The 27,041-nt window shown below is 42.8% G+C and overlaps 1 protein-coding gene across 1 annotated transcript; it reads right to left on the reverse strand.

The window, feature by feature from the left end:
- Nucleotides 1–21,192: 21,192 nt before the first annotated feature.
- LOC104593772 (transcription factor RF2b-like) lies at nt 21,193–26,552 on the reverse strand. Its single transcript, XM_010253764.3, has 4 exons — nt 25,912–26,552; nt 23,228–23,360; nt 22,787–22,871; nt 21,193–22,105 (listed from the first exon to the last, which is right to left on the reverse strand). Exons 1-4 carry the CDS (start codon nt 26,460–26,462, stop codon nt 21,738–21,740), a joined length of 1,137 nt encoding a protein of 378 aa, XP_010252066.1. The 5' UTR covers nt 26,463–26,552; the 3' UTR covers nt 21,193–21,737.
- Between the last annotated feature and the right edge of the window lie 489 nt (nt 26,553–27,041).

Here is a 27,041-nt window from a genome sequence, read left to right on the forward strand (position 1 = left end):
ATTCCCTTTTTCTCATCCCCATCCCACAAACCAAACGGAGCCTTAATAATTGGCATTGGAGACGCCAAACAGGATTACCAAAAAAAGAGATGCCAAAAAGAAGCAACATGTTCCTCTACTACAGGTACTCTTGTTTGGCAAATTAAAAGATCAATGGTGAGATGGGCACTGATTTTGAAGGATTACCAAGAGCACAATTGCTATCACTTCAGACTAAATTGGGAAGTATACTTTTTTTATTCCTGCTTCAAGGTATAGAATCAATTACATGTTATTCATTATTTTATCTCACCAACCATGCAAAGCTCACTGTATTTTGAGGGCCTTGCCCTTTTATCTTACCATACCAATAAATACTTTTACCATCTACCAAAAAAGAAGACAGAATTAACATGCTTTTGATTGGTAATAGAGTTACATGACAAATATTAATTTCTAATAACTAAAATGATTTATCATGTAACTACAAGCACAAAGATATACTGGCAAGTAATGAAATACCTGCTTTTCCTTCAAGTTTTCAAACTTGGTAGTAAACCATTGCCTTGTATAAGATGTGGAATTTTTCCATCGGCATGCACGTGGAAAGGATAGCTTTGACCCTTGGAAGATAGGTCGTGCAATATCAATATGTTCATAGGACCATATCTGTTGAAAAATCAGAACAAAAATCAATTAGTAATTACATATATTCATTATAACAGAAATTACAGATGCAGAAATATACCTGGAGAAAAATGAGGCAACTTCCCATGTATTCTACAGTTTCTCTTTTTCTTCTATCTAACCAGAAATATAAATCCCTAAGGACTGCTTCTCCCCATGCAAAGTGTGGCACTTTGTCTAGGTCTTTGAGAAAATAAAGATAACGAGAGTCTATTGTCCCATCAGCATTTGGAAACAGAAGCGCTCCAAAAATAAATAAAATGAAAGTCCTAATAAACTCTTCATTAGTCACCATACTGAGAGACTGTAACCTCCTTTCAAGTGATGCTACAGTGATCTGCCTATTCTGTGAAGAAGAACCATACACTTTCTCCAATTCTGAAAAAGGTTCATCTGTTAAAACTACAGGCTCACCAGTAACACGTATTCCAAGAATTAAGGCAATATCCATTAATGTGGCTTTTATCTCGCCAGGAGGAAGTTCAAAAGCTTTCTTTTCACAGTTCCATCTTTCTATCAATTCCGCTAAAAGAGTTTTGCTTAGGTTTTGATTAGGCATAACAAGCAGATGACTGAACCCCATCCTCTTTATTGCATTTCTTTGATTATCTGAGAGCTTTTCTACTCGTTTGACAAATGATGACACAGTAAACTTAGTACTAATGTTAACAACCTGCAAAAATTTAGTAAAGACAGGTTACATAAAGCCAAAGCACAAAAGAATGTTTAGACAAGTATTCCTTGAATTGCCCACAACTCTACATTGTACCGTGCAAATTTAATATTAAACCATCAGATCAACTTGTTCTTAGAAGCACAAATCAAATTTTCAGAACTAAAGGAAAAAAAAAAGTGAACAAATATGAGAACAAAAGTAATACATCACAACCATGAATGTAATTAAAAGTTTTTCACCCGGTATTTGATGGCCCATCATGGCAATAATAGGCAAAATTTAAATCAAAATACCATTTCATTGATTTCTAAAGGTGAAGACATGTGTACATAAACTCTAGAACCAACCAATGGAGGATAAGATGAGAGAAAGTTAATAGGCTCTAAAAAACCAAGGAGAAGGCCAGAGAAGACATTGCATGAAACCTAAGAATTTACTAATTATCTTTTAACAGAAAAAATGGCTCTTGATAAAGCAGAATGCTGGGACACAATTAAGGTTGACTGAATTGACTAGTCAATTATTAAAGCAATCAAACTTTCAGAAATACAAATGGAAAGAGGACTACAAATGGCTCAATAAAAAGATTAGCGCTGAAGAAGTTGAGAAAATTATTTAAAAAAGAAGTTTGTACATAAGAGCATTTCATGATTCAAAGGATTTTTTTTTTTTATGAATTCATGATTCAGAGGACAATCTAAAAAAGAAACAACCTCTAGTTCTCAAAACCAATCGTGTATCTTTGAACCATATTAACCATAAGCAACTAAACAGTTGGAATCAGAATTGACTGTTCCGATTCCGATTCCGGACAGACCCTTAGAAATCTGGAAATCAAATTCAAAGGTGTCATAAATTGGGTTGTTTCTGCCATTTCTTTATAAAATCTATGATACTTGGTGATGATGTCCCATCTGGAGGGCAATGGGCAGCATTGGAATTCCATGCTGATGTCAGCACTAGGGGACACCTGTAAGCATAAAAGAACATCAATGACCCCAGGGACCCATAAATCTCAAAACATCAAAGATCCCAGGGTAATATCCTGAGGAAAGAGACTTTGATGGTCAAGTCAACAAAGTGTATAAGAGAGAATAATGAACTGATGAACTCGTCGAAGATTGTGTGAGATGCAGGATGAGATGAGGTGTGACAAGGTGAGCGAGGGTAGAGTATATGGAGTATCTAGAGTCTTAGAATGGATAGGGGCTTACCAATTTATAGGTGAGGGGCCTCTTTCTGGAACAAACACATCATCCACATGTTCGAAATCTCAATCCACCCATCAAGCTTGTGGTCAACACGTCATGTGCACGTGGTTGGCCATGGGCCCGCTTTAAATGTGTTGGCGCTGACAGTCTGATTAGTTTTGCCACATGGATCATATATCGGCCCTAGCTTTACACATGGTGTCTGGCTTCTTGAAAGTGTGCCTCCACCTGGGCACCCAAGTGTTGCCTCCTCAGTCAATCATCAAGTGGACACATGACTAGGGATGGCAATTTTCCCCATTTCCCCAATCCCCATGGGGATCCACCCCGCCCCATGGGGAAATTTTCATCCCCGTTAACAGGGACGAAGCAGGGATGGGGAGAGTACTCCCCGCCCCTGGGATCCCCACTAATATATATGTATGTATGCATGCATACATTATATATGTATATATGTATGCATATATTATATATGTATATATGTACACATACATCTATATATTAATATTTTTAAAAATATGGTTGAATATGTTTGAATCTTTTCTAATAGGATTGTAAATTTTAATTATTTTATTTTTTTTTAAATTAAATAAAAAACAAAAACAAAATGGTTAACATTATAAAAAATCACAGGGAATGGGGATCCCCATGGGGACGGGGATGGGGATAACCTTGTCCCCATTAGCGGGGACAGGGATGGGGATTTTCGCGGGGATGGGGATGGGGACTACACATGACATAGGCTTGTGCACATGTATCATCTCCGTTCAATCTCATGCCTTCCTCCAAGCAAGTTATTGACTTTGGCTATTTCATAAGACGAGGTGTCTGTCTTCAAGTCAGCAAATAGACTCACCCAAGGGAGTGCTTGCCACACACAATCTAGAACTGGTGATGTTATGTGGTTGCACACCGGGGTAAAGTGACTTGATCATTCCGCCCGACTCATTGCCACATGTCAATTCCTGACTAGCAATTAGTTCTAGTTATATCAATTGGCATGAAAATCTTAATTTCTCACTCAATCACAAAACTCTAATGTAGAGAGCATCCATCTTCCTCCCTCTCCCTCCTTTCCTCCCTCTCCCTCCTTCCCTCCCTCCCTCTCTTTCTCTCTTTTCTTTATTACAAACATTTCTTTCTCACTCCTTTCTTCTTCACAATAAGCTATATCAAACAAAACTCTAATTGTAGAGTGCATCCATCTTCCGGTCTTTGTATGTGGGGAGGGAACCATAATCAATCAGATTGCATACCTAACTATAGATGGTTTTTATCCCTCCTTTCTCCACCTATATTGAAAGGGAACCATAATCAGCCCTTGGAAACAAGTCGAAGCACCTGGGTGTAGATGGTTTCCTTTCCTTTATTTCCTTTAAAAAAAGGAAAACAAAAGAGAAGAGAAGAATATGCAATCATGAAAATAGTCTCTTCTCTTCTCTTTCTTTCCTTTGCTTCATGAAACTTCTCATTTTCTTCTCTCTTCACTTTGGCTTTTCTTTGGACTCTCTGGGACTGTTTTTACCTAAGACATAATTTCTCTAAATGAGGGCAAGTCCCCCTCTAAGGAGCTTAAATACGGATTGAGGTGATTATGCAACTATCCCCTTCCCCTAAGGTGAAAAACACCTTGCTTTCCCACTTAAAGGGAGGGGACACCCATATGGGACACCTCATTTAATCTAGATAAGCTTTAGTTAGCCCACTAGCTAACCCATCTAATTCAGTTATAAACTATTTTAAGTTTATTTGATATTGCAGGCTCACAATTAAACCCATTTTCTTTCGTTATAAACTATGCTTTCAACAACGATGCACCCATATCTGGTCCTCAAAGGGAAAATAAGGCAAGATAAACAGCATAGACTCAGAAGGTGTTCATTTATTCCCATATCCCATAGATAGGTTTGCATTACTAGAAAATGTATATTTAAATTCCATTTTTAAAATTCAAACTATGTTCTTGGTCTATTCCATGAAGCAGCTAATTTTAAAACATACTGAAGATTGAAATTGTGTTCATCATAGATATAAAGATCAACTTAATTCAGCAATGCCTTAATCCCAATTATTAGGGTTGGCTAACAAAGGCATAAAGTTACTTTTCCAAATAACACGACACCTGGTTTTGGTTTTGAAGGGTAAAGAGAAAGGAGAGGAGTTAATAACAGAGAAGAGAATTGTAGATTTGGAATAAAATGAACCAATTAGAACAGAAAACCTAAACATGTCATAAGAAAAGTGGTCTGTTTGAAGTTTGAACCATTTGTTGCAAGTGAATAACTTCTCCTCATAAGGATTGTGCTTCGTAATTTGCTTTTTTCTTTCCGTACAGATTATTCCAAGGCTTTGTCTAGTTAGAATTTAGAAGTTGGATAACTAAAAAACACTCTTACATTTCACTTTTTGCCTCTGCCATCAGAATTTACCATTACTGAAAAGAAGAGAAGCAAGATCAACAATCCACATCTAAATTTAAGCCTGAGAAAGTGTAATCAGAAACTAACAGGAAGAGTGTAACAGGTATAGAAGCATAACCATAATCCTTGTAGTGGTCTGCACCCTGCAGGAACTTCCTCCAAGCAAATAGCAAGAAATGCTTCACTGCGCTCAAATATAGAAAAGAATCTTAGTTAACTAAAGGCATTTTAAATCACAACAAACGTACTATGAATCAGTTACCAAATGATTCATAACTTCCAATTATGCGCAAATGATTGACAATGGAAAAACAAGACAAAAGAGAAAAGAGTACAAAGATCAAATAAGCACCATTCTTTCACATTGAAAGAAAATAATATAACCTATAAAGAAATCTTTTTGATCAATGAATTCTTAAAAAGTTATCACCCAACCTACAACATGGCATGATTTGGGAAATGTCTTAAAAGAGGACATCCCACAAAAAATAACAATGTCCGAAGTCAATGGCTAACAGCATGTTAGATAAAAGAGAAATGAAATAATTTAAGTTCAGTTTTCGATCAACTAAAATGCACTGTTTACTGGTTGTAATCAAGAAAATAAACATAAATGAGTTCATTTCTCAAAATCCTGAAATAAACTCAAGAATGACATCATTTCATTCTCGGTGGATGGCATTCAAGCATGCCGCAACAAGTGAATTCGAACCAGAACTGTATCTGCATTGAAATAGATGACGATTCCAGTCGGTGGTCTCATATACCCACAGTCCATAAGCAGCTGAGCCAGGGACCGGCTGTGCTTCAGGATTTAGATCTTACGAGCCTTAATATTAGCCCTCGGAAAGAATGCAAGCCTTTTACATCACTTTTACAGGAAAGGTGGGGTATTTTACGAAAAATAAAAAGAAATAACACTAGGAAAGAAAACGAAATGAGAAAATATGATCTCAGATTATCTTGTTCATTGATATGGCTTTGTATCACCACCAAAAACAACCCATATTCTGCAAGTAAGCAAAAAAGCTCAAAACCCATAAAACCACCCAAAAACCCATATCTAATTATGTAACAAAAAAGACCGTTTTATGTTATACGAAAAGAAGAAGAAGCAGCTTCTGCTGGAACCAACATTCCATAAAACCCAAACGCTATACGAGCAAATTAAGCGTTTTTATTTTAATTTGTTAGGGTAAGGGACCAAGTAAGCAAGTAGAGAAGGAATACCCACCTAATGTCGTCAAATTTTAGACTGCTGTGCTTTGCCACGATCCTTTCTTCTTCTTACGAAGAACGAAACGACGCGGGGGGGATAATTAACTGAAGGCACTCAACTCACGGTGCTTCAGAAAGAACGGATATTAACCATCAAAGAGAGTTTGTAGAGATGAGCAGATAAAGTCTTTTTTTTTTTTTTTTTTTTTTGAGCAGACAGAGTTTTAAGGCTGCTGTGAAGCTTCCGAATGAAGCTTCATTTCATTGTTACCAATAAGGGTGATTTGGCGCGAAAAATTTTCTGACAGTCCTACTTCATCTACGTTTCTGAATGAATTTCGTATCCGCTGCACACACTTGCGGTACACTAACCAGTAACTTACGGATCTTGTCTATGATTGCAAATCCCAAGTTTGTCTATGAAGAGCTGATCTAATTGTATTAGGGTCTAATCATGTCATGCCTCCCCTCTTTTCCGCCAAATGATTAATGAGTTTGTTTGACCAAAACTGAATTGGTTGAATTGAATGATTTATTTGATCATTTTGTTGTTTATTAAAAAGAAAAAATTATTTATTTGATTTAATGAACGGTGCCAAGAGATCGTTACGTGGGCATTTGTCTCATCATGTATGCTTATTTATCTTATTAATGTTTGTCTTGATTTACGTGCAAATCAAACGTGGGGGAAAGGTTCAAATGTTTCCTTCAACACAAAGGTGTTTATCTACTATCCTGTTTATGTGGTACTGATGTCTGGCTATCAATAAATACCAAAAAAACATTTATTAATCATTTTTGTTTTAAAGACGAATCAAATACAAATATTTATTTAATAAACAGAAGCCATGCCAAATATATACATAAACATAATAGAATTAGCCTAAAATGTAAATTAATATGAACCAAAATCCACGATGCATAAATTTCTAATGATAAAGAAAAAATGAACTAATGATAAAGTAATATATCATAGTTGAATTTCTAACATTGTTAATGTTAAAATAGTGTACACTATAAAATATAGTAAATAGTAAATAGATCAAGTAATGTTTCAAATACAATAGTTTGAAATTTTGATTTAAGGTATAATAAAAAAAAAAGTAAGTTGCTGAAACTTTCCCTGAAGTTTGATAATTGCAATCACCTTTCCTGGATTTTTAGACATAATTATAAATAAGCCTCCTATATTATAATTCTCTAACAAGAGGCACAAAAATGTTCAAAATACCCATGTAATTAATATTGTGTTGGTTTTTATAGAAAAAAACAATACAAACTTTATGAACAACAAAAAAATAAGAGTTTAAAGCTACAACTTTATGTTTGGGCGATGGATATGAAAGGCAAAATTAGAAAATAAATCAATTTGAAGAGGGTGCAGGACTTCTATGTTGGAATCCCCATCACAAGTCCCATAATTTCTCTTATTGTTGGTAGTGAAGAGAAGGCTCTTCATGCCAGTAGATTTCATCTCTCTCTCTCTCTCATGAAGGAAGATTTGGCCCGACCTCGTAATCACTCAACACGTGGCAAAGGCAAACATCTCAGCACAACAGCGCACCCAGGGCGCAAGCACCAAAGGGAAGAAATCAGCAGTCCGAACTCCCTACGAGGAGTCCGACCTCCCTACTAAGAGCTTGAGCTCCCTACGAGGAGCCCGACCTCCCTACTAAGAGCCCAATCTCCCTACTAAGAGCCTGAACTCCCTACGAGGAGCCCGAACTCTCCCTTAGGCCCCAAGCCGCACAAGGCAGTGACCCGAACTGGCCTGCCTCATGGCAGTTCGGGACACTCCCCTATCCGAACTCAAGACTTCACCTTGTTTGCCACTCCAGCACTTCGCCTCCAGAACGCTGAACTGAGCAAACGTACCATACCTGACACCGAGGAGGTCCGTATCCGAGGGCAGCGCACCTGACTGACTTGGGATCTGACGCTTGACAGCCACACTTCAACGGTCACCTACCACAGCCACCTGCCACCGTCATCACCAGTTGTAGAGACGGCTCCGACAAAAGGGAGCAGTTGCGGTTCTGTCCAGCAGAGGGGATGACACCCGAACTGGCAGGAGACTAGAGGTAATCATACCCGACCTGACAGAAGCTTAGGAGTGAGTGCACGAGGTGGCTATAAAATGCTCCCTACCCCCAAGAACAAGGTACGTGAACTTTGCGCCATCTGGTTTTATCTTGCCTAAGAATTCTAACTTGAGCTTCGGAGCATTCATATCGGGTTCCCCCCAGAGCTTCCTCATCTTCTCTGTTTCAGGCTCCCTATAGCTCCGTTCAGAGGCAAGGCCATTGACAGCTAGGACCAGCCAGATTGCGCACCATCAATTGGCGCCGTCTGTGGGAACGCTTCAAAAACCCTCCCTCTAAACTCTCATAACCTCTTTTCTTCAAAAACCCCAACACTCATGGCTTCTTCTAGCAACGCCGGACGTGGCACGGAGACAAACACCACCGGGGAACAACTTCAAGTCCCCGTGGTGTGCGTCAGATAGTTCACTATCCCCCTTTCAGTGGATGGGATCCCCAGCTTGAATGCGCCACAAGCAGTGACGCCTGTAAACATTCCTGCCATGAGCATCCCCTTTCCTCCCCCTATCGAGACAACCTTTACTGAAACAACTGCCGTCCCCCTGGCAACCAGCCAAAACCGGTTGGACGACCTGATGCAATGCATGCAGGCAATGCAAGCCCAAATGCAACAATTCCAGCAACACCAGCTCCAGCAGCACCAAGTACTGCACAACATCTCCTAGTATCACTATCAACAGCAGTTCCCCCAACTGCCGCTGAACCAACCACTACTTCCACCTCGGCGCCCTGCTCCGAGGCCGGTTAAGGCCTCCCCACAGGATGGACGCTCCCACCAGGGAAAAGCCTCCCGGCCCCAGAACCCCCCTAACAGCCAGGCTTCGTCCCCAGGCCAAAGAGAGAGAAAAATCACCCCCGCCTCGCAGCTCGCAGGTGGGTCAAGAACCTCGCCCGCAAGGTCAACACCTCGGCGCTCCAAGCCCGAGTTCTCGCTCACGGAAAACCGATTTGGCATCCTAGCAGCAGGCTACTAGCATTCCGGGCCCATCGAGCTCGGCAACACAGAGGCCAGCAGCACCAGTACCAGGCCCACTCAACAACGAAGGCGCCGACGAAGTCGCCAAACTGCCACCCGTGTCCTACCCGAGCTCAGAGGTAAGGAAGAGACGAGCTCAGACGAGGTAAGAGCCGCCTCGATCCTCTCAGTTCCTTCCCCCCTCGCATCAGAACTCCTGGCGGTCCCCTTGCCTACAGATTTCAAGCTCCCACCTTTGGACAAGTATGATGGGTCCTTTGACCCCAACGACCACGTTGATGCTTTTCAGTCCCAAAATGCACCTCGCCAAGGCCAGTGAATCGTGCATGTGCGTGGCCTTCACCACCACCTTCAGGGAGGTAGCCCGCACTTGGTACAGGAACCTGGCCCCTGGGTCGATAAGATGTTGGGCCCAGTTCATGCAGGTCTTCACCACACACTTTGTCACTAGCAAGCGGTGCCCCAGAACAGAGGAAAGAATCTTCGGAGTGGTCCAGAGAGAAGGAGAATCCATCCAGGGCTACATCAAGTGGTTCAATGAAGCGTGCTTACAGATACCGCGGTTAGACCCCGCGGTGCAGCTCGCGGCGGCCAAGAGAGGAGTAACGCACAAAGAGTTCAAATGGCACATGGTAGCCAGCCAGCCCACAACCGTGGCCGAATTCCTCAAGCTCGCGAATAAGTTCATGAGAACAGAGGAAGAAATCAACCAACGGTCCGAAAGCGGGAACGAGAAAAGAAAGAGGGAAGGCGAGCCCTCCAACCCAGTCAATAGAAAAAACCCGGCCCGGGAGCCGAAGCCGAACCAGTCGTTCCGAGCTCCCTTAGCAGTTCGGACGGATTACACGCCGTTAAACACGAAGCGGACCGAGATATTAATGACAATCAAGGACGCCCCATACGTAAAGTGGCCACCTCGCCTAAAGGGAAATCCGAACGAGAGAAATAAAAATTTGTACTGTAGTTTCCATAGAGACCACGGTCATAGTACCGAATAGTGTAATAATCTCCGGGACAAGATAGAGGGACTCATCCGTCGCGGATACTTAAGGAATTTTGTACAGCATGATAATAATAATAACAATAAGGTAGGTCGGCAAGGGGAGCACGGAAAGGATGCCTCCGAATCTAGCAGCAGACCAGCCGAACCGTTGTAGCGACAGCCTCCGGAAGAGAGGCCAGTTCAGGGAACCATCCATGTAATTGTGGAAGGTTCGGTGGTAGCAGGGTGTACTTCGGCAACGGCTCAAACGTCAGTTCGCGAAGCAGCCCAAGAGGAACAGAACCCCCCAAAAAGACCAAAGACTGAAGAGTCGATCTTCTTCACGGAAGACGTTGCGTGAGGGGTCCGCTATCCCCATGATGACGCGCTTGTCATTAAACTAAGGATTAGCGACTTCGAGGTAAGGCGCGTACTCGTGGATTCGGGCAGCTCGGCAGACATCCTCTTCAAGTCAGCATTTGACCAGCTACAGTTACAGAGGGGCGAGCTGAAGCCCGTGAGCACTCCTCTGGTGGGTTTCAGCGGAGAGGAAATCAGGCCCCTCGGAAAAATAACAGTACCTGTGGAAGTAGTCGGCACATAGCCTTGTGCGGTCAGACTTAACCATGATTTCCTGGTGGTCGCGACCCCCTCCCCATACAATGCCATAATAGGGCGGCCAATTACGCATATCCTGCGGGCAGTGGTCTCCACATACTATTTGGCAATGAAGTTCCCTACAGACTTCGGTGTGGGGGTAACGCGGGGCGACCAGCTCGAGTCCCGCAAGTGTTATGTTGTCGGCCTGAAGGGAAAAACCAAGGTGGCCGACGACCTTGAACTAGAGCGGCCTACGGAGCAAGGTGAGGTACGAGCTTCGCCCACGGAGGAAACGGTCGCAGTCCCGACTTCGGCTACAGACCCAACTCGCACACTACAGATCGGTGCTTCCGTCGAGGAACCACTACGAACTGAACTGCTGAGTTTTTTACTTCAAAAGTTAGATATTTTTGCCTGGTCCGCGGCCGACATGCTCGGTATTAACCCTAGCCTGATAACTCACAAACTTAATACTGACCTTGTAGTTAGACCCATTAGACAGAAGAAACGCAACGTAGCCCCAGAGCGCTGGAGGGCGGTCGACGAGGAGGTCAAAAAGCTACTCCCAGCAGATTTCATAAGGGAAGTCCATTACCCGAGCTGGGTAGCCAACCCAGTGTTGGTGAAAAAGGCAAACGGCAAGTGGCGCATGTGCGTCGACTACACCGACCTGAACCGAGCTTGCCCGAAAGATTACTTCCCCCTCCCCAGAATTGACCGCCTAGTGGACGCGACCTCGAGACATGAGTTGCTAAGCTTCCTGGATGCCTACTCGGGCTACAACCAAATCAGGATGGACCAGTCCGATGAGGAAAAAACCAGCTTCATAACCGAGTTCGACCTGTACTGCTACAAGGTCATGCCCTTCGGATTAAAAAATGCTGGGGCAACCTTCCAAAGACTTGTGAATAAGCTGTTTCGGCCTTTAATTGACACGAAAATAGAATGTTATGTAGACGACATGGTCGTCAAGACACGGTTTTCACAGGAATTAATACCAGACTTAGATTCTGTCTTCCAAATTCTGCGTCAATTTAGCATGAAACTGAACCCTAACAAATGTGTCTTCGATGTCACCTCGGGCAAGTTCCTAGGGTACATTGTCAACCGGCGCGGTATTGAGGCCAACCCGGACAAGATAAAGGCCATCCTAGATATGAGACCACCCCAAAAAGTAAAAGAGGTTCAGAGGCTAAACGGCCACATAGCCGCTCTGAGCTGCTTCATGTCCAAATCGGCAGATCACTGTCTGCATTTCTTTAAGGCAATCAAAGGCAAAGGGTTCGAATGGACCCGAGACTGCCAGCTCGCGTTCGACGAGCTAAAAAGCTACCTCGCAAGTGTGCTAACCTTAGCCCGGCCCGAGGAGGGCGAGGTCTTAGAACTGTACCTCTCGGTAAGCGACGAGGTGGTCAGTTCGGTACTAATAATAGAAGTAAACCGGGTCCAACGACCCATCTATTATGTTAGTAAAATTTTGCAAGGAGCAGAGACAAGGTACCCGCAGATAGAAAAACTAGCATACGCACTGGTGATAGCAGCTCGGAAACTCCGCTCGTACTTCCAGGCTCACACCGTCATCGTCCTGACTGACAAACCTCTGAGGCAAGTTTTACTCAAGCCCGAGGTTTCTGGTCGACTGACGAAATGGGCCATCAAACTCAGCGAGTATGACCTTCAATACAAGCCAAGAACTACTATTAAGGCCCAAGCCTTGGCGGATTTTATCGTCGAGTGCAATTTAGCCTTGAAGCCCCTGAGCTGGTCGAGCCCGAGATCCCAGTTCGGGCGAGCCCGGAGCTCCCAAGCCAATAGAGTCTGAACCCCGTGTATTAGTAGCCAGTGTAGCATCTCTCCTGGTCAGGCCAAACACGAACTGGGATGAGGAGCCATGGATCCTTTACGTAGATGGCTCCTCGAACCAGTAGGGCAGTGGGGCTGGAATAGTGCTACGCGGCCCGAGCGGAACGAAATTGGAATACGCACTACGCTTTGAGTTCGCGACATCCAACAATGAGGCGGAGTACAAGGCACTGATAGCCGGGCTGAACCTAGCACGCAAGGTCGGAGCAAAGCACGTAGTTATCTGCAGTGATTCCCAGCTCGTGGTCAAGCAGGTTACGGGCGAGTACGAAGCACGCGAGCTCACTATGATTGCATACTTGGCAAAAGTAAAGGAGGCTCTGCTCAACTTCCAGTCACACTTCATCAGGCAAATCCTGAGGTCAGAGAACACTGAGGCCGATGCCCTGTCCCGGTTAGCCAGCACGAGTCACAACGCCATGAGAATCGTGTACATAGTGGACTTACCTCGGCCCAACATTCTCGATGGGGCAGAAGAGGTCGCTCCCGTCCTCGAAGCAGAGCCGAGCTGGATCGACCCACTCGCGAGCTTCCTGCTAGATGGAACCCTCCCTGCGGACCGCAATGCAGCCAAGAGGGTGCAGCGCCAGGCAGCCAAATACGTCATAATAGACGAACGGTTCTACCGACGATCCTACACTCTCCCCTACCTGCATTGCTTGCGACCTGCCAAAGCCGAGCTCATACTCCGCGACACTCATGAAGTTCTGTGCAGCGGACACCTGGGGGGCAGAGCCCTCGCCCAAAAGGCACTTCGACAAGGATACTACTGGCCAACGATGAAGGCAGAAGCCGTTGAGCTCATCAAAAAATGCGACAAGTGTTAGAAGCATGCCAATATCCACCATCAGCCTGCTGCCGACCTCAAGTACCTCACCAGTCCATGGCCCTTTGCACAATGGGGCATCGACCTTCTGGGGCCATTCCCGCCAGCAACAGGTGGGAGAAAGTTCCTAATGGTGGCAGTAGATTACTTCACAAAGTGGATAGAAGCCGAACCTCTGGCAACAATCACATCCCGAAACATACAGAACTTCTTTTGAAAGAACATAGTATGTCGCTTCGGGCTACCTCGGGTACTGATCTCCGACAACGGCAAACAGTTCGAGGATATCAAGTTCCAAGAATGGTGCCAAAATATGGGAATTCGTCAGAACTTCACATCGGTCGCACACCCGCAGGCAAACGGTCAGACAGAAGTGATAAACAGAGCCATCCTCCGCGGACTGAAAGCACGACTAGACCGAGCTAAAGGGTTGTGAGCGGACGAGCTACCAAGTGTTCTGTGGGCTCACCGAACTACGAAAAAAACTGCCATGGGAGAGACCCCCTTTAACCTCACCTACGGCACCGAAGCGGTAATCCCGACGGAAATCGAAATACCTACACTGTGACTACAAGCATATGACGATCAAGCAAACGGAGATGAGTTACGCACCAATCTCGACCTATTGGATGAGATAAGAGACCTTGCGCACATCCGAACAGCGGCCTACCAGCAAAAAGTAGCTCGGTACTACAATGCCAGAGTAAAGAAGAGGAGTTTCCGCGTCGGCGACCTGGTTCTCCGTAAGATCATGGTACCCGAACCTGGCGTGGGCAAACTCAGACCAAATTGGGAAGGACCCTACAGAGTAAAGAAAGCACTCGGGGGGGCATACGAGCTCGAAACCTTAGAGGGTAAGCAAGTACCCCGAGCATGGAACATCATCAACTTAAGGCGATACTACCTATAGACCACCAAGCGAAGTGGATAAAATCGCCACTAAAGCCTAAGGGCTAGGATGCCGAACTAACGAAGGAACCTCGGCATAGGCAAGCAAAGAAAGCCAAAGGCAAAATGGAGACAACGAACTAATAGGGACATCGGCATCTCAGAGCACCAAAACAGGCCGCGTGAGTGCGGTAACCCGGGCAGGAAACAGATCGAACGTGTGGTCATTTCGGCAAATACGTTCAGTTCGGGAGAAAGAACAACCAACACTTAACCAAAAGAAAAGTCATTCCATTTCAAAGTAGGGTAGTACATTTAAAAAAAAAAATTACAGGCCCGGAGCTACTTCTTCATTATCAGAAGGCACTTCAACGATACCCGAAGGCCCTGCCTCGCCCTCGGAATCTGGCTCACCATCAACAACATTGGCCATCTCCTGAGTTATGCGCGAAGTGGATATGGCACTAATATCGAGCTCGGGGTATGTATTCCGGATCATCCATCGGCTTAGCTTGAAACCCCTTCGGTACGAATCCACCATTAGGTCGTCAAAACTCGGCGAGGCGATGTACTCATCGACAGCCTTTTTCTTAGCATCTTCAATACCTTGAGAAAAGATCTGCGTCCTCTCCCTAATGTCCTCCTAAAGGTATTCGACATGATGCTGCAAATCCAGCCTCAGGTCTGCCATGTGCTTCACTACGACTCTCATGCCCTTGGCATCTCTCTGAGACCTCGCCTGCCTGGCCTCTGCAGCACGAGCAGCCGCCTCAGCAGCTCGGAAAGTCGTCTCGGTAGCACGAAGAGCCTCTTCAGCAGCTCGCGCCTGCCTCGAGCTCCTTTCCACTTGGGCCGCCAAGGCGTGAATAGAAGAGTTCACCACCAAAAAGAATGAGTGATCAAAAGAACGACAGCAAGAAGGATAAAAGCAAAAGAGTTCGATAAAAAGTCTTGACTTACCACCATGGCATGAGTAACAGCACAGCAGGCCACCTGGTGCAGAGGGAGATCAGTCCACGCCGCGACCTCCTCGGGGAAAATGGCCTCCTTACTCTTCTGAAGAGCGTAGGTCGGCGACAGCACACTCCTGAATTCCCTTGGGGCCCCGAGCCCGAGGGCCCAACTCGCGTATAAGCAGACCCAGAGTAAGCAGGAGCACCAGAGTAGGTGGGAGCCCCCGTGTAAGTAGTCTCAGCATACGGGCCCCCTGCCGCTTCTTGCATTGGAGGAGCCATCTCGGGCTCCCTGGGCGGATCCTCCGACGAGTAGTCCGGTACCTCGGGCTCCGCATCCCGGGGCAGCTCGGCGCGAGTTCGCTTGGCAACTCGCTTCCTCCTCTTCATGCCTTGAAACAAGCGCCCACCATGAGTCCCTTCTGAGTCCATCACACCTACAAAAAAGAGTTCGGCATCAGAAAAAAGCCAGGCAGAGCAAAATAGAACCTCCAAGTAAGGAACCTACCCGAACTCAGGCCGGCCGCAATGAGCTTGGCCTCCGTCAGATACTGTTGGCACTTTAGCCCAAACCGCGCCCATTGTCAGAGGCCCTTCACCATCTCTTTGTCAAGCGTAACAGCGGAGTAAGGGGCGGCCACCCCCCACCCGGTCTGAAACGGCCACCCCAGCACACTTCGCACCCCAAAGTAGTCCCACTTCCACGCCGGGACCTTGTTAGGAAGATCATGTAAAAGCTTAAAACCCGGGCGAGGAGACAGGTAATATGCCCGCCTACGCCCGGGGAGGAGACCCGCTTGCTTCTTAAGCATTAAGATGGAAGAGAAAATCTCCAAGTCTAAAGGAAATCCCTGTTCGCTAAACAGGGAGATTGTCCCCGCCAAATTACGAATGGAGTTCGGGTGAAGCTGGCCGACCGTAACGCCGAAGTGATTCAAAACCTCGACAAAGAGGGGATGGAAAGGCAATCGCAGCCCCACAACGAGTTGCTCACGAAATATCACGATCTCATCAGGATCGTGTTCCCAAGGAAATCTACTCGAATGTATAAAATAAGCGTACTCCCCAGGCAAATTGTAATAGGTAATAAGGGATTGGAGTCCCTCAGGCGTCATAGTCGAGGGGTCAAACTTGTCTAACGTCCGACCCCGACGAGAGGTGGACGCCAAACTACCCGAGGCGACTCGACCTACGGGTTTGAACTCTTCCTCGAGCTCTACCTCGGGCTCGCTAGGACTATCAGGGGATGCGACTCGGTTCGTAGGACTTGCATTTGACCCACTTGAAGAACCGTCTGAGCATTCCGAGCTAGACATCGAGGAGAGAAGGTGGATTCCAGGAAGGTACTCACCTGGAAAAAGCTTCAACAAGACTACGGGAACTTGAACGAGCGAAAACCTGGAAACGCGAACTGAAAGCCTAGGCGCGAACTGAAACTTGGACGCGAGCTCAAGAGGCAGCACAGAAGTGAAAGCAATTGGGGTTCCCCACTATTTATGCCCATAGTGACCAAGAAGCAACGACACAGATCAAAGCCAATCCGACGGCCCGCAGTCGCGCTGACCGCACGTCCCCTAAGACCGAGACGTGATTGGCGCACATCTTTTTGAAACTGACAGAGCGCCGGTGCACGTCTTCCTGAAACTGACAGAACGACAACGCACATCTCCTCACATTAAAAGCGGCAGCGACACGTTTTCAAAATTTGAAAGCACGCCTGTTGTCACGTCTCCCAGCGGTGCGCTTTTTTGATTTTAAAATAAAGCACGCGCTGTCACGTCTGGTAGCATTTATAGGCAGGTCAGCGCGTCTTCCGTCTTCTAGGCGCTCGAAGAAACTAACCCTGACAGCGCACTTCGCGCTATCAGTCAACCGAGATTCGAAATACGGGACAAATCCACCTGCCACCTTGCAAACTCCTTGCGCCAAGGCAAGACCCTTAGCACGAGGAGTGGGGGGCACTTGATGAAGGAAGATTTGGCCCGACCTCGTAATCACTCAACACGTGGCAAAGGCAAACAGCTCGGCACAACAGCGCACCCTGGGCGCAAGCACCAAAGGGAAGAAATCAGCAGTCCGAACTCCCTACGAGGAGCCCGACCTCCCTACTAAGAGCTCGAGCTCCCTACGAGGAGCCCGACCTCCCTACTAAGAGCCCGGTCTCCCTACTAAGAGCCCGAACTCCCTACGAGGAGCCCGAACTCTCCCTTAGGCCCCGAGCCACACAAGTCAGTGACCCGAACTGGCCCGCCTCATGGCAGTTCGGGACACTCCCCTATCCGAGCTCAAGACTTCACCTCGTTTGCCACTCCAGCACTTTGCCTCCAGGACGTCGAATTGAGCAAACGTACCATACCTGACATTGAGGAGGTCCGTATCCGAGGGCGGTGCACCTGAATGACTTGGGATCTGACGCTTGACAGCCGCATTTCAACGGTCACCTACCACCGCCACCTGCCACCGTCATCGCCAGTCGCAGAGATGGCTTCGACAAAAGGGAGTAGTGGTGGTTCTGTCCAGCAGAGGGAATGACACCCGAACTGGCAGGAGACCAGAGGTAATCATACCCGACCTGACAGAAGCTTAGGAGTGAGTGCACGAGGTGGCTATAAAAGGCTTCCTACCCCCAAGAACAAAGTACGTGAACTTTGCGCCATCTGGTTTTATCTTGCCTAAGAATTCTAACTTGAGATTCAGAGCATTCATACCGGGTTCCCCCTGGAGCTTCCTTATCTTCTCTGTTTCATGCTCCCTATAGCTCCGTTCAGAGGCAAAATCGTTAATAGCTAGGACCAACCGGATTGCACACCATCACTCTCCACCTAGATAACTTGTATTTACAAGAACACTAAAACCTCAATAAAAACTTGCCCCAATAAATATACTTATCCTTTACCCATGTACGTAAAAACAAAGGGGGCTTAATATTATCAATGCGTTGAGAGTTTCACTAGTATTATTGTTCACAGATATGCTCTAATGATTCCATTGTATCCATGTATCTCCTATTTTATCTTAAACTAGTTGAGAGGCCCATGAAATGCACAAGTGAAAATAAATACAAAAATCAATAATTAAAAATATAATTAAATTCATTAATGCAAATAAAGTATGATAACAAAAATCTAATTTGGGATGAAAATATGGTATTAACCTCAACTTGGGAAGGATTTGGATTTAGGTCTTTAGTAGCTACAATTTAATCCAAATCCATAGTGGCACTCGGCATCCTATACCTTGTCAATTGTCTCACTTGTTGATGATCATATACCACTACCACCAAGGTTAGGGGGTTAAGGGGATGGGGGATGGGCTACCCCCATTTTTGAAGCCCCATGAGACATAAGAAAAAAAAAACAAAAACAAAAAGAGAATGAAAACCTTTAATCATGGGTGTTGGTAACAAGATGGAGACACTATATTATAATAAATTTTTGACTTTTTTAGTGAATATAATTTTTTTCACATTTGATTGGGGCATTATGGAACCTTTAACCTCATGAAAACTTTCTTCCCCCATAGATATTTAAGTTGATACTATTAGAGGGCTAAAAACATTTCTTTATTCTACTTAACCATTTTTAATGTGGACTATTGTTATGGGAGTTCACTTTCTCAGTATTCGACTTATAAACATGTAATAAATTTATATGACAACTTGAATATGGCCTTCGGAATATCTTTTGTCCTATTCGTCAAAACCCTCTTCACCATTCCTCTCCCTCCAAAGATTGGTTATGATCTTCACTTTCAAATTCACTTCTCTATTTATCTTTGTTTCTATCTTCAAGACCAACATGTTAATGATGAATGTTCTTTAACAGATTATAATTTAGACCTTTTGGGTTTAGGTGATAAAATGGGGTATGTCTTTCCAATTTATACCACTGGTTAAGCATAATGTTCATATTCTAGGATATCATCAGTTTAATAAAATGATTTGATTTTTTTTTTAACAATGGATCATAAAATAGATCAGAACTTTTGTTCTTTTCGGTAACTAAACAACATATCAAATTTAATCTTGCTTTTTGCTCCAAAACCATCCAGCCACACTATTCGCTTTTGCCTTCTTTGTTGTTGGTTATCTTTCTCTTCACCGACAATTCTGCTACTGTGGTAAAGAGAGGGAGAGGGCTAGGTCTTGTTTTTAAGATTTTTAAATTATTTTATTTTCTTCCAAAAGCATAACATGGCTATAATATATAATTGAATCCTTCTTATTGAGTCTACTGTTATCTTTCACCCATAGCTAAAAATGGTATCGAAACAAACCCTAAATTAATATTAAGCCCATAATAGGTTTCTTATTATCTAATTAAAATTAACATTAATTCAATAAGAGGTGTCTTTTATATCATTTTCAAGTTTTGGTGTTTAGATGATTTCACATACATTATGTTAATCCTAAGTGAGGTTCATGAATTTTTAATTTTTATTCTAAATATTTGGGTGAATTTATAAAACAATTGATTGATTATGATTTCAGCAAAAACATAAATAATGATAAATTATTGGTTATGGGATCTCCAACCAACATTTAACAGTCTCTACGTGTCATGTGTGTAATTGGTTATGGAATCTACAACCATGTTAACAATTCTCATTTTGTTTTTATTGCTGGAAAAACTTTGATGGACAGCATACGGCCTCATGATAGTTAAATACTGAAAAAACAAAAATAATAGAGGGTAAAAGGGAAAATAAAATTAGGATTTTTGACTAAACAATTATCGGAAAAATACAAATAGGCCCAATGCAAATTTCTGAATTCGACTGCAGATCTATAAACATTTACAATGTCAAAACCCCCCACTCTATACATCAATGCCCGCCCGTAAATTGACATCAATTCCGAGCTGACACCTACCTCAATTGTAGTTTAGGCCTAAAAATTCTGACCTTAGGCTGAACCGTCATTCTCCCAACAATTATTACCATCCTCATTTTTTAAATGGTACAAAATTGCCTGGAACATTGGCCGTTTGGGAGAAACAGCCCAGACTGTTTAACTAAGAGCTTCCCCGCATTACCCGTTACCTCATTCAGTCCTTTGTTTGTCTCTAACTAATAACATTGATTGATTATAAATATTTTTTTGCCCTATACACATGCAGACACTAATGTGCAGGATGCTACCAAACAGCAAAGTTTTTTCCCTTTTCAATACTCTTAACACTTTGGACTTTGCCACCTTGGTGTTTGTACCCCTAAAAACATCAAAACGTATTTTGTCCTCTAAACTACAAAGCAATAAATCATTTAGTTCAACCATTTCAGCAATAATCCAATGACCCTTCAAACTTTTCATAAACATGAGAGCGGCCAAGTGAAAACCTGCTCTGTTTGGATTATGAAAGCTGGCCTCTTTCACGTTTCTGAAGTGCAACAAAACCTGGGATAAAAAACATCACTCCAGTATTTAGAGTCCATTTGGTTTACAGAAATAGGGGTCTGGAATCGAAATCGGAATGGTCCAATGGTTTGGTTCAGCTGTATTGAAATCCCATTCTCTATTTCTGGTGGGATGGTATTCCCCCATTTGAGAGAATAGCCATTCCTTCCCTCTCCCTTGGGAATGAAAAACCACTCCAACTGATTCTGATTCCGATTTCTGATTCCGATTTCTGACTGAACCAAACAGGTGAGAGGAATAGACCATTCCAACTCCGATTCTCGACAGAACCAAATGGACCCTTAGTCAAGTAAAACCAAGAATATTCGGATTTCAGGGAAAAAACAATCAAATTTCATTATGCACACTGTTATATATGGTCCAATACTGTAAACAATTAATCAAAACTACAACCGTTTCAGTAACATTAACTTCCGAGAAAGGATGATTTAGATTCAAATCAACCAAATAAATCAAGTTAATGTCAAGAACATAACTACAAATATAAAGCTATAGAAGTACCAATAGAGATGATACAAATAGGGCTCGACATGGGTAGATTCAACCTTCACACCCCCTCCCCCCCAGCAAAAAAAAGAAAAGAAAAGAAAACAGACCCCTAGTGGAGAAAACAATCAACAATGTTTCTTCTCTTTCTCAGACACACCAATAAAATGAATTCTGTATTGATTAAACATAAAAGTAACTCAGTGATGGTGTTTGAAAAGAACTTGACCAAAGAAAGAAACAGAAAGATGAAGTCAAAGCAGTTACGCTAAGAAGAAAAATAGAGCCACAAGAAAGATACAAATGGAATAAAAAATTAATAAAAATATTTTGGGAAATAACGAGGAGTAACAAAGCTACATGGACGGGACAGCAGAATGATGTCAGGTTATGGACAGTCTAACATATGGGGTAGGGCAATTGGTAAGGTCAGCGGATGGATGCCAAATTCAAGTTAAAAGGTGGTGCTACTTTCGCTGGCAGAGATTGAAGGGCCTTCAGACTTCACGAGATGTGAGCCCCTACTATTTATGTCAAGCCCCTGTAATCTGCCAAGGGGATCCTGCTGCAACATCTCTGAGAAAGCATGAGATTGAGATGCAAGCAGTGGGTGGCTTCCCATGTTAGACTGAGAAGGTTGAAATTGCGGCATCTGAAAGCTCTGGTGGCCTCCAGAACCTGGTTGTTGTGGAAGGCAGAAGAAAGGTGATGGAGAATATTGCACATGGTGCATCACCAAGTTAAGTGCATCTCCAGGGCTTGATACTTCCCCAGTAGCAATTCTGAGTCTTTCAACTTCCTGCTTCAGTGCCTCATTTAGGGCTGCATTAATTATCCAAAACACAAGCATTGCTTAATTCAATATTCACAGTGATGGGTTAGAATAAAACAAAACTAGGAAAAACACAGATAAGATAAAAGAAAAACCACTTAGTTGGTTATTTGGATGAGACTTGGCCCAAAACCAGAATTCCAGATGATTTTAGCACTCTGATAAAATCATGACTAGAAGGTACCAACTGGCTCGGTCAGTAAGGTCTCTAGCAGGTTGTACTGTTGTAATGGAGACTTGGGATGAATTCCCACCTTCACCAGGATTTGGAGGGGTTATGGGTATGGAAGGTGGGCTACCCCTGCTGGATTCTAACATTGTATGCACAAAGAAAAAGGTGTTAAGGCTTTTCTTACCAACATTCAATTGGAAAAATGGTACACATATTCTACATTAGCTGTTCATTAATGTGGAATACGGAGAAGGCAATGGTCACATAGAAAAGTTCTTTAAGAATCTATGGAGTGTTTCATCAAAAAGGAATCTATATAGTGTTGCAATCTGATTATTCCTACATCAGCATCTTCAACCATTTAGAGGGGTCCATGCAACCAACACTGATCTGAATAAATGACTACAAGAATTATTCAACTCATATTTTCAGGCAAGATGCATGACATGATAGGTTGTAGACTGAAGCAAAGAGAAAAACGTTACAACTGAAACCTTACCATCACGGAGCTGAGCTTGCTGCTCCATAGCTTGTAACCGAAGCTTAAGCTCTGTGTTCTCGGTAGTCAGACCTGTTGTATCTCTCTGAAAAGAAGGATGATAGGTTTAAAATTATGTGTTTTAATGCAGCATTCTAAAAGACATGGAAACAATAGATGATAAAAGCAAAATTACAAAACAATAACCATCTCTTAAATTTGGAAGAAAAGGAAAAAGAAAAAAGAAAAAAAAAAAACTGGATAAGTTAGTTTTGGCACTTAGGTAATTGCTATTGCCTAGGGTAACCTGGGCATTTCAAAAATTGAAAATTTGTCATGTCACTGCTAATTTAAGTTGAATATAGATAAAAATGCAAATTTCTACATGTTGAAGATCTGTACAGATAGATAGATATAGCATTTGACATCAAGTAACAAGGAGAGCAAAAAATCTGGAAAAACCTGAAATAGCGTTAATTGTGCAGAAAGGGTTGTTGCTTCAGTTTGTAATGTCTGAACCTTTCGCTCAAGTTCTGATATATAGCGAGCCTTCCTCTCTTTTGATCTAGCAGCAGACTGCCGATTTGCAAGAATCCTGAAAATCACAATCCCAAAAGGCTTTGAAGTTTCAAAATTCTGCCTTCAAATCTATTTAACAGAATATATATCCACTACCACATGACCATTTTAATGACAGAAATCATAATCTAAGGAAGAATCACACATGTGGTCAACAACATATTGTTGCAATTAGGCTTTCTTGAATAGGATTAACTTAAGACTAGTATTCAAACAAAACCATTAGTTCTGTAATCAAATTCCATTTCATTATATTGATGGAAGACAACCACTCAAGGAAAGGCTGGACAGAGCCTTCAAGGGGATGAGTAATAATAAGCTAGATTAATTAGGGAATAGAAGAAAATAATTATATAGATGTAGAAATAAGGTCTTAGATTAAGAGAAAATAGAACTGAGGTTAAAACTACCATTGCTTGAGGAGAAAATGAAAGAAAGGAAAAGGAAATAAACAAGAAAGTGAGTTTTTTTGGATAGGCATAAAAGAAAGTGATTTTTTCTTAGTATGGTTGGCAATGGAAACCAAAATATAAAAGACAGCTGAGATAAATGGGAAAGTAAATTTTCTTTTTGACCTCCTCTATTTTATAAATCTAAAAGAAATGGGAGTGAGAGGAAGTGAAAATGGGCCCACTCTCTCTAAAAGAATTTTTTTTATTTTCTTGTTCTCTTCTTTTTAATTTCTACAATTTATACAGAGTGCAAGGGAATTAGCCAATTAGGGGAACATGGGATAAGCACCATATGAGATAGCTGTGAAATCATATCATGCAACAATTTTGCATAAGAAATCACAATAGGAATCTTCTAAACAAGGACTAACAATGTTTTTTTCTTTTTTTTTGGATCAGCAAAGGACTAACAAAGATATTCCTAAACATCCTTTAAATAAATCAATGTAAATCTAAGAACATTCTTCTAAAGTTCTTATTAGAGCCAATGATAACTATTGCAAGACTAGCTGGGCATGGGCTTACAGTAACACAGACATTGGCCTATCAGGAGACCCAACTTCAGCACAACTTGAGGTCCACTTTTAGCTTATCTTAAGGCCCAAGTGTAGGTGCAAATTAAGGCTATTAAAAGCAATGTGAAACTATCTGATAGCCATATACATCTTTTATTCAAAATGGCACTAAATTAGATAACAGATTTTCAATGGTGGAACTCAAATACTCATTATTAGAAGAAAAGTAATATCTAGACTCTGCTGAACAAAGTCTCATCCAACTATTTGGGGTTGATACATATGCCAGTTCCACCATATTTTCTGTCATACAGTAAAGTAATTTCACACTACTTCAAACCACATCTTTGTTAGCATTCTCCTTGCTTATTTAGAACCTTCTACTTGCACCCTGTCTGGTCAAGGCAGTGAGGCAGCAATTAGGTATTTTAGCTTGTCAATCAGTCAATGTGAGTCAACACTTAGGAGATAACAACTAAAATGAGGAGGCCAAAATAATTACAATAATGCCTGATTAAAATAGCTGAGAGAGAAAAAGAAAAGATCATTCTGATAAACACCACTCTGTCCATTTGATCCTTTTTTCCCTCTCCTATTTTGTTCCCTCCTGACCCTGAATTTTGGACTTAAATGACCCTTAAAATTTGCCTAATCAATTCTCAGGTTGCAAAGATCAAATTACTTATTGAATCATCACCATCTAAGCCTTGTCCCAACTATATGGAGTCGGCTACATGAATTCTGTTTTGCCATTCTGTTCTGTTCAGTGTCATATCCATTGTTAAATTATAAGTGCACTGAATTACTTATTGAATCCCTCCTAAGGTTATCCCACAGAACAAAGCAAGGACTAAGTGACTATGTAGGAACCTTCCTCTGCCAAATGCATCCCCTATATATAGGGACTTAAAACCCTTTAATAGTTGCCGAGGTGATACTTTGATGCAGTGCTTCACCAAGCTACTCATTGTTCCCGTGACCATTGACTCATTGGTCATCTTTGCACATGCCCAAACCAAATGTGAACTTTTTTAACCTTGTAATCTACTGGGGCTACTCATAAGTTCCCTGGATGCGTTTGTTTCTAATTGTTTCCGTCGTAATTCAGATATCGTTATCTTGAGCCATATTCAAATCACGGTTTAAGACCTTTTGTCTGTCATCAGTCTCTCTCTCTCTTTTTTTTTTTTTTAAATCACAGTTGCAAGAAACTATTAATTTTGGAGTAAAATTGGAATCAACATGTCATAATTCTAAGGCTGGCCCATCTCTGCATCGTTCTATGTTCATGAGTGGGAGTGAACGAAAACTAAACACGGGAGATAACATATGGTATTCACAATTACAAATAAAGCATTCTAGATGCATAATTTCCAATAAAATCTATTAATTTTAGATTTTAGTGTCATGGCAATACTGTTCCCAGGATAATGACCTGATTTCCAGCATTACACTAGTCTTGTCATATTTAATGAAAGACTACATGAATGAGACTCAGAAACAAAGAAATCAGATTTCAAACACAAAACCCGAGTCCAAAATTCAATCAAACCATCCAAGTCCCAGAAAGAGGTCCTTGTAAAACACCAAATAAGTTTACCTTTTAGCCCGCTTGGGATCAATAGCCCAGAGCTCAGCAAGCTTATCAGGAGCCATTGCCTTCTTGGCCTCAATTGTATCAGCAAACAAAGACTCACCGCCCCTCGAAATCAAAGACCCATCAACCGAATTGCTGTGCCGGTGCCGCGGCCTCACGTTCTTATCCCCACCACCGCATTCCACCGCAACCCCACCAACTCCGGTACCGCCATTCTGACCCACACAGGCGGCATTGTCGATCCGACAATCTCCGAGCTTCGTCGCTCCTCCAGTACTACAATCCTCAATCTTGGATCCGAGCTTCTCGATGTCCATGTAAGTAGAGAAGATATCGTCCTCTGATCCGATCTCTTCGTAGCTCCCAGTCGGCGCGTCGAATGGATCTCCGGCGAGATCTAGGTCATCGGGCAGCCTGAAATTCATCTCCGAGTGTGCTCGCCGATGATGAGAACTTCTGAAGGTCCCGAGCATTGGCGTCGTCGCTTTTGCATTTTGGGCACCCTGTGAATTATCCATGTCTCTTCGGCTCTGATCTGCTTTCTGTTCTTCCATTGCAAAGCCACAGAGAGAGAGAGAGAGAGAGAGAGAGAGAGAGAGAGAGTGCAGCTAATACGAAAGTGTTAAGAGGAGAGAGAGAGAGAGAGATTGTTTAGAATTTAGAAGAAAAGGATTAAAATGAAAATGCTCACATGACCGCCACCGTAAAATTATGTTTTTCACTTTCCAATTTCTAAATGACACGTCACACCCCGAAACCTTATTACCAATTCTTTATTCTCCCGCTTCCCGCTTAATAAATAAACAACCATCACAACTTCTCCCAGTTTTAGTTCTCTCCACGTCCTCCGCAGCTCCGCTCCGCGTGAAAAAGCATTACCGGTTTACCCTTCGGCGCGAACCAGATTCATTATTTTGGGCTGTGGAGTGTGAGTGTGGTTCATCCCAAAATTTTACCACTTCAATGGGCTCGTTGAACTTAATAATTCAGATAAGCCGTATCTTGGGCTTGCAATAATGTTTGGAAAGCCCATGAATTCAGCAGGTTATTAATACATAATATTCAGAAAATAAAAAAATAAAATGTTTATTACAATTGGCAATGCATCTATATTATAAAATATTTATTATTAT

Source organism: Nelumbo nucifera, chromosome 5, assembly GCF_055504915.1.
Source record: "Nelumbo nucifera cultivar China Antique chromosome 5, China Antique-T2T, whole genome shotgun sequence".
NCBI lineage: Eukaryota > Viridiplantae > Streptophyta > Magnoliopsida > Proteales > Nelumbonaceae > Nelumbo > Nelumbo nucifera.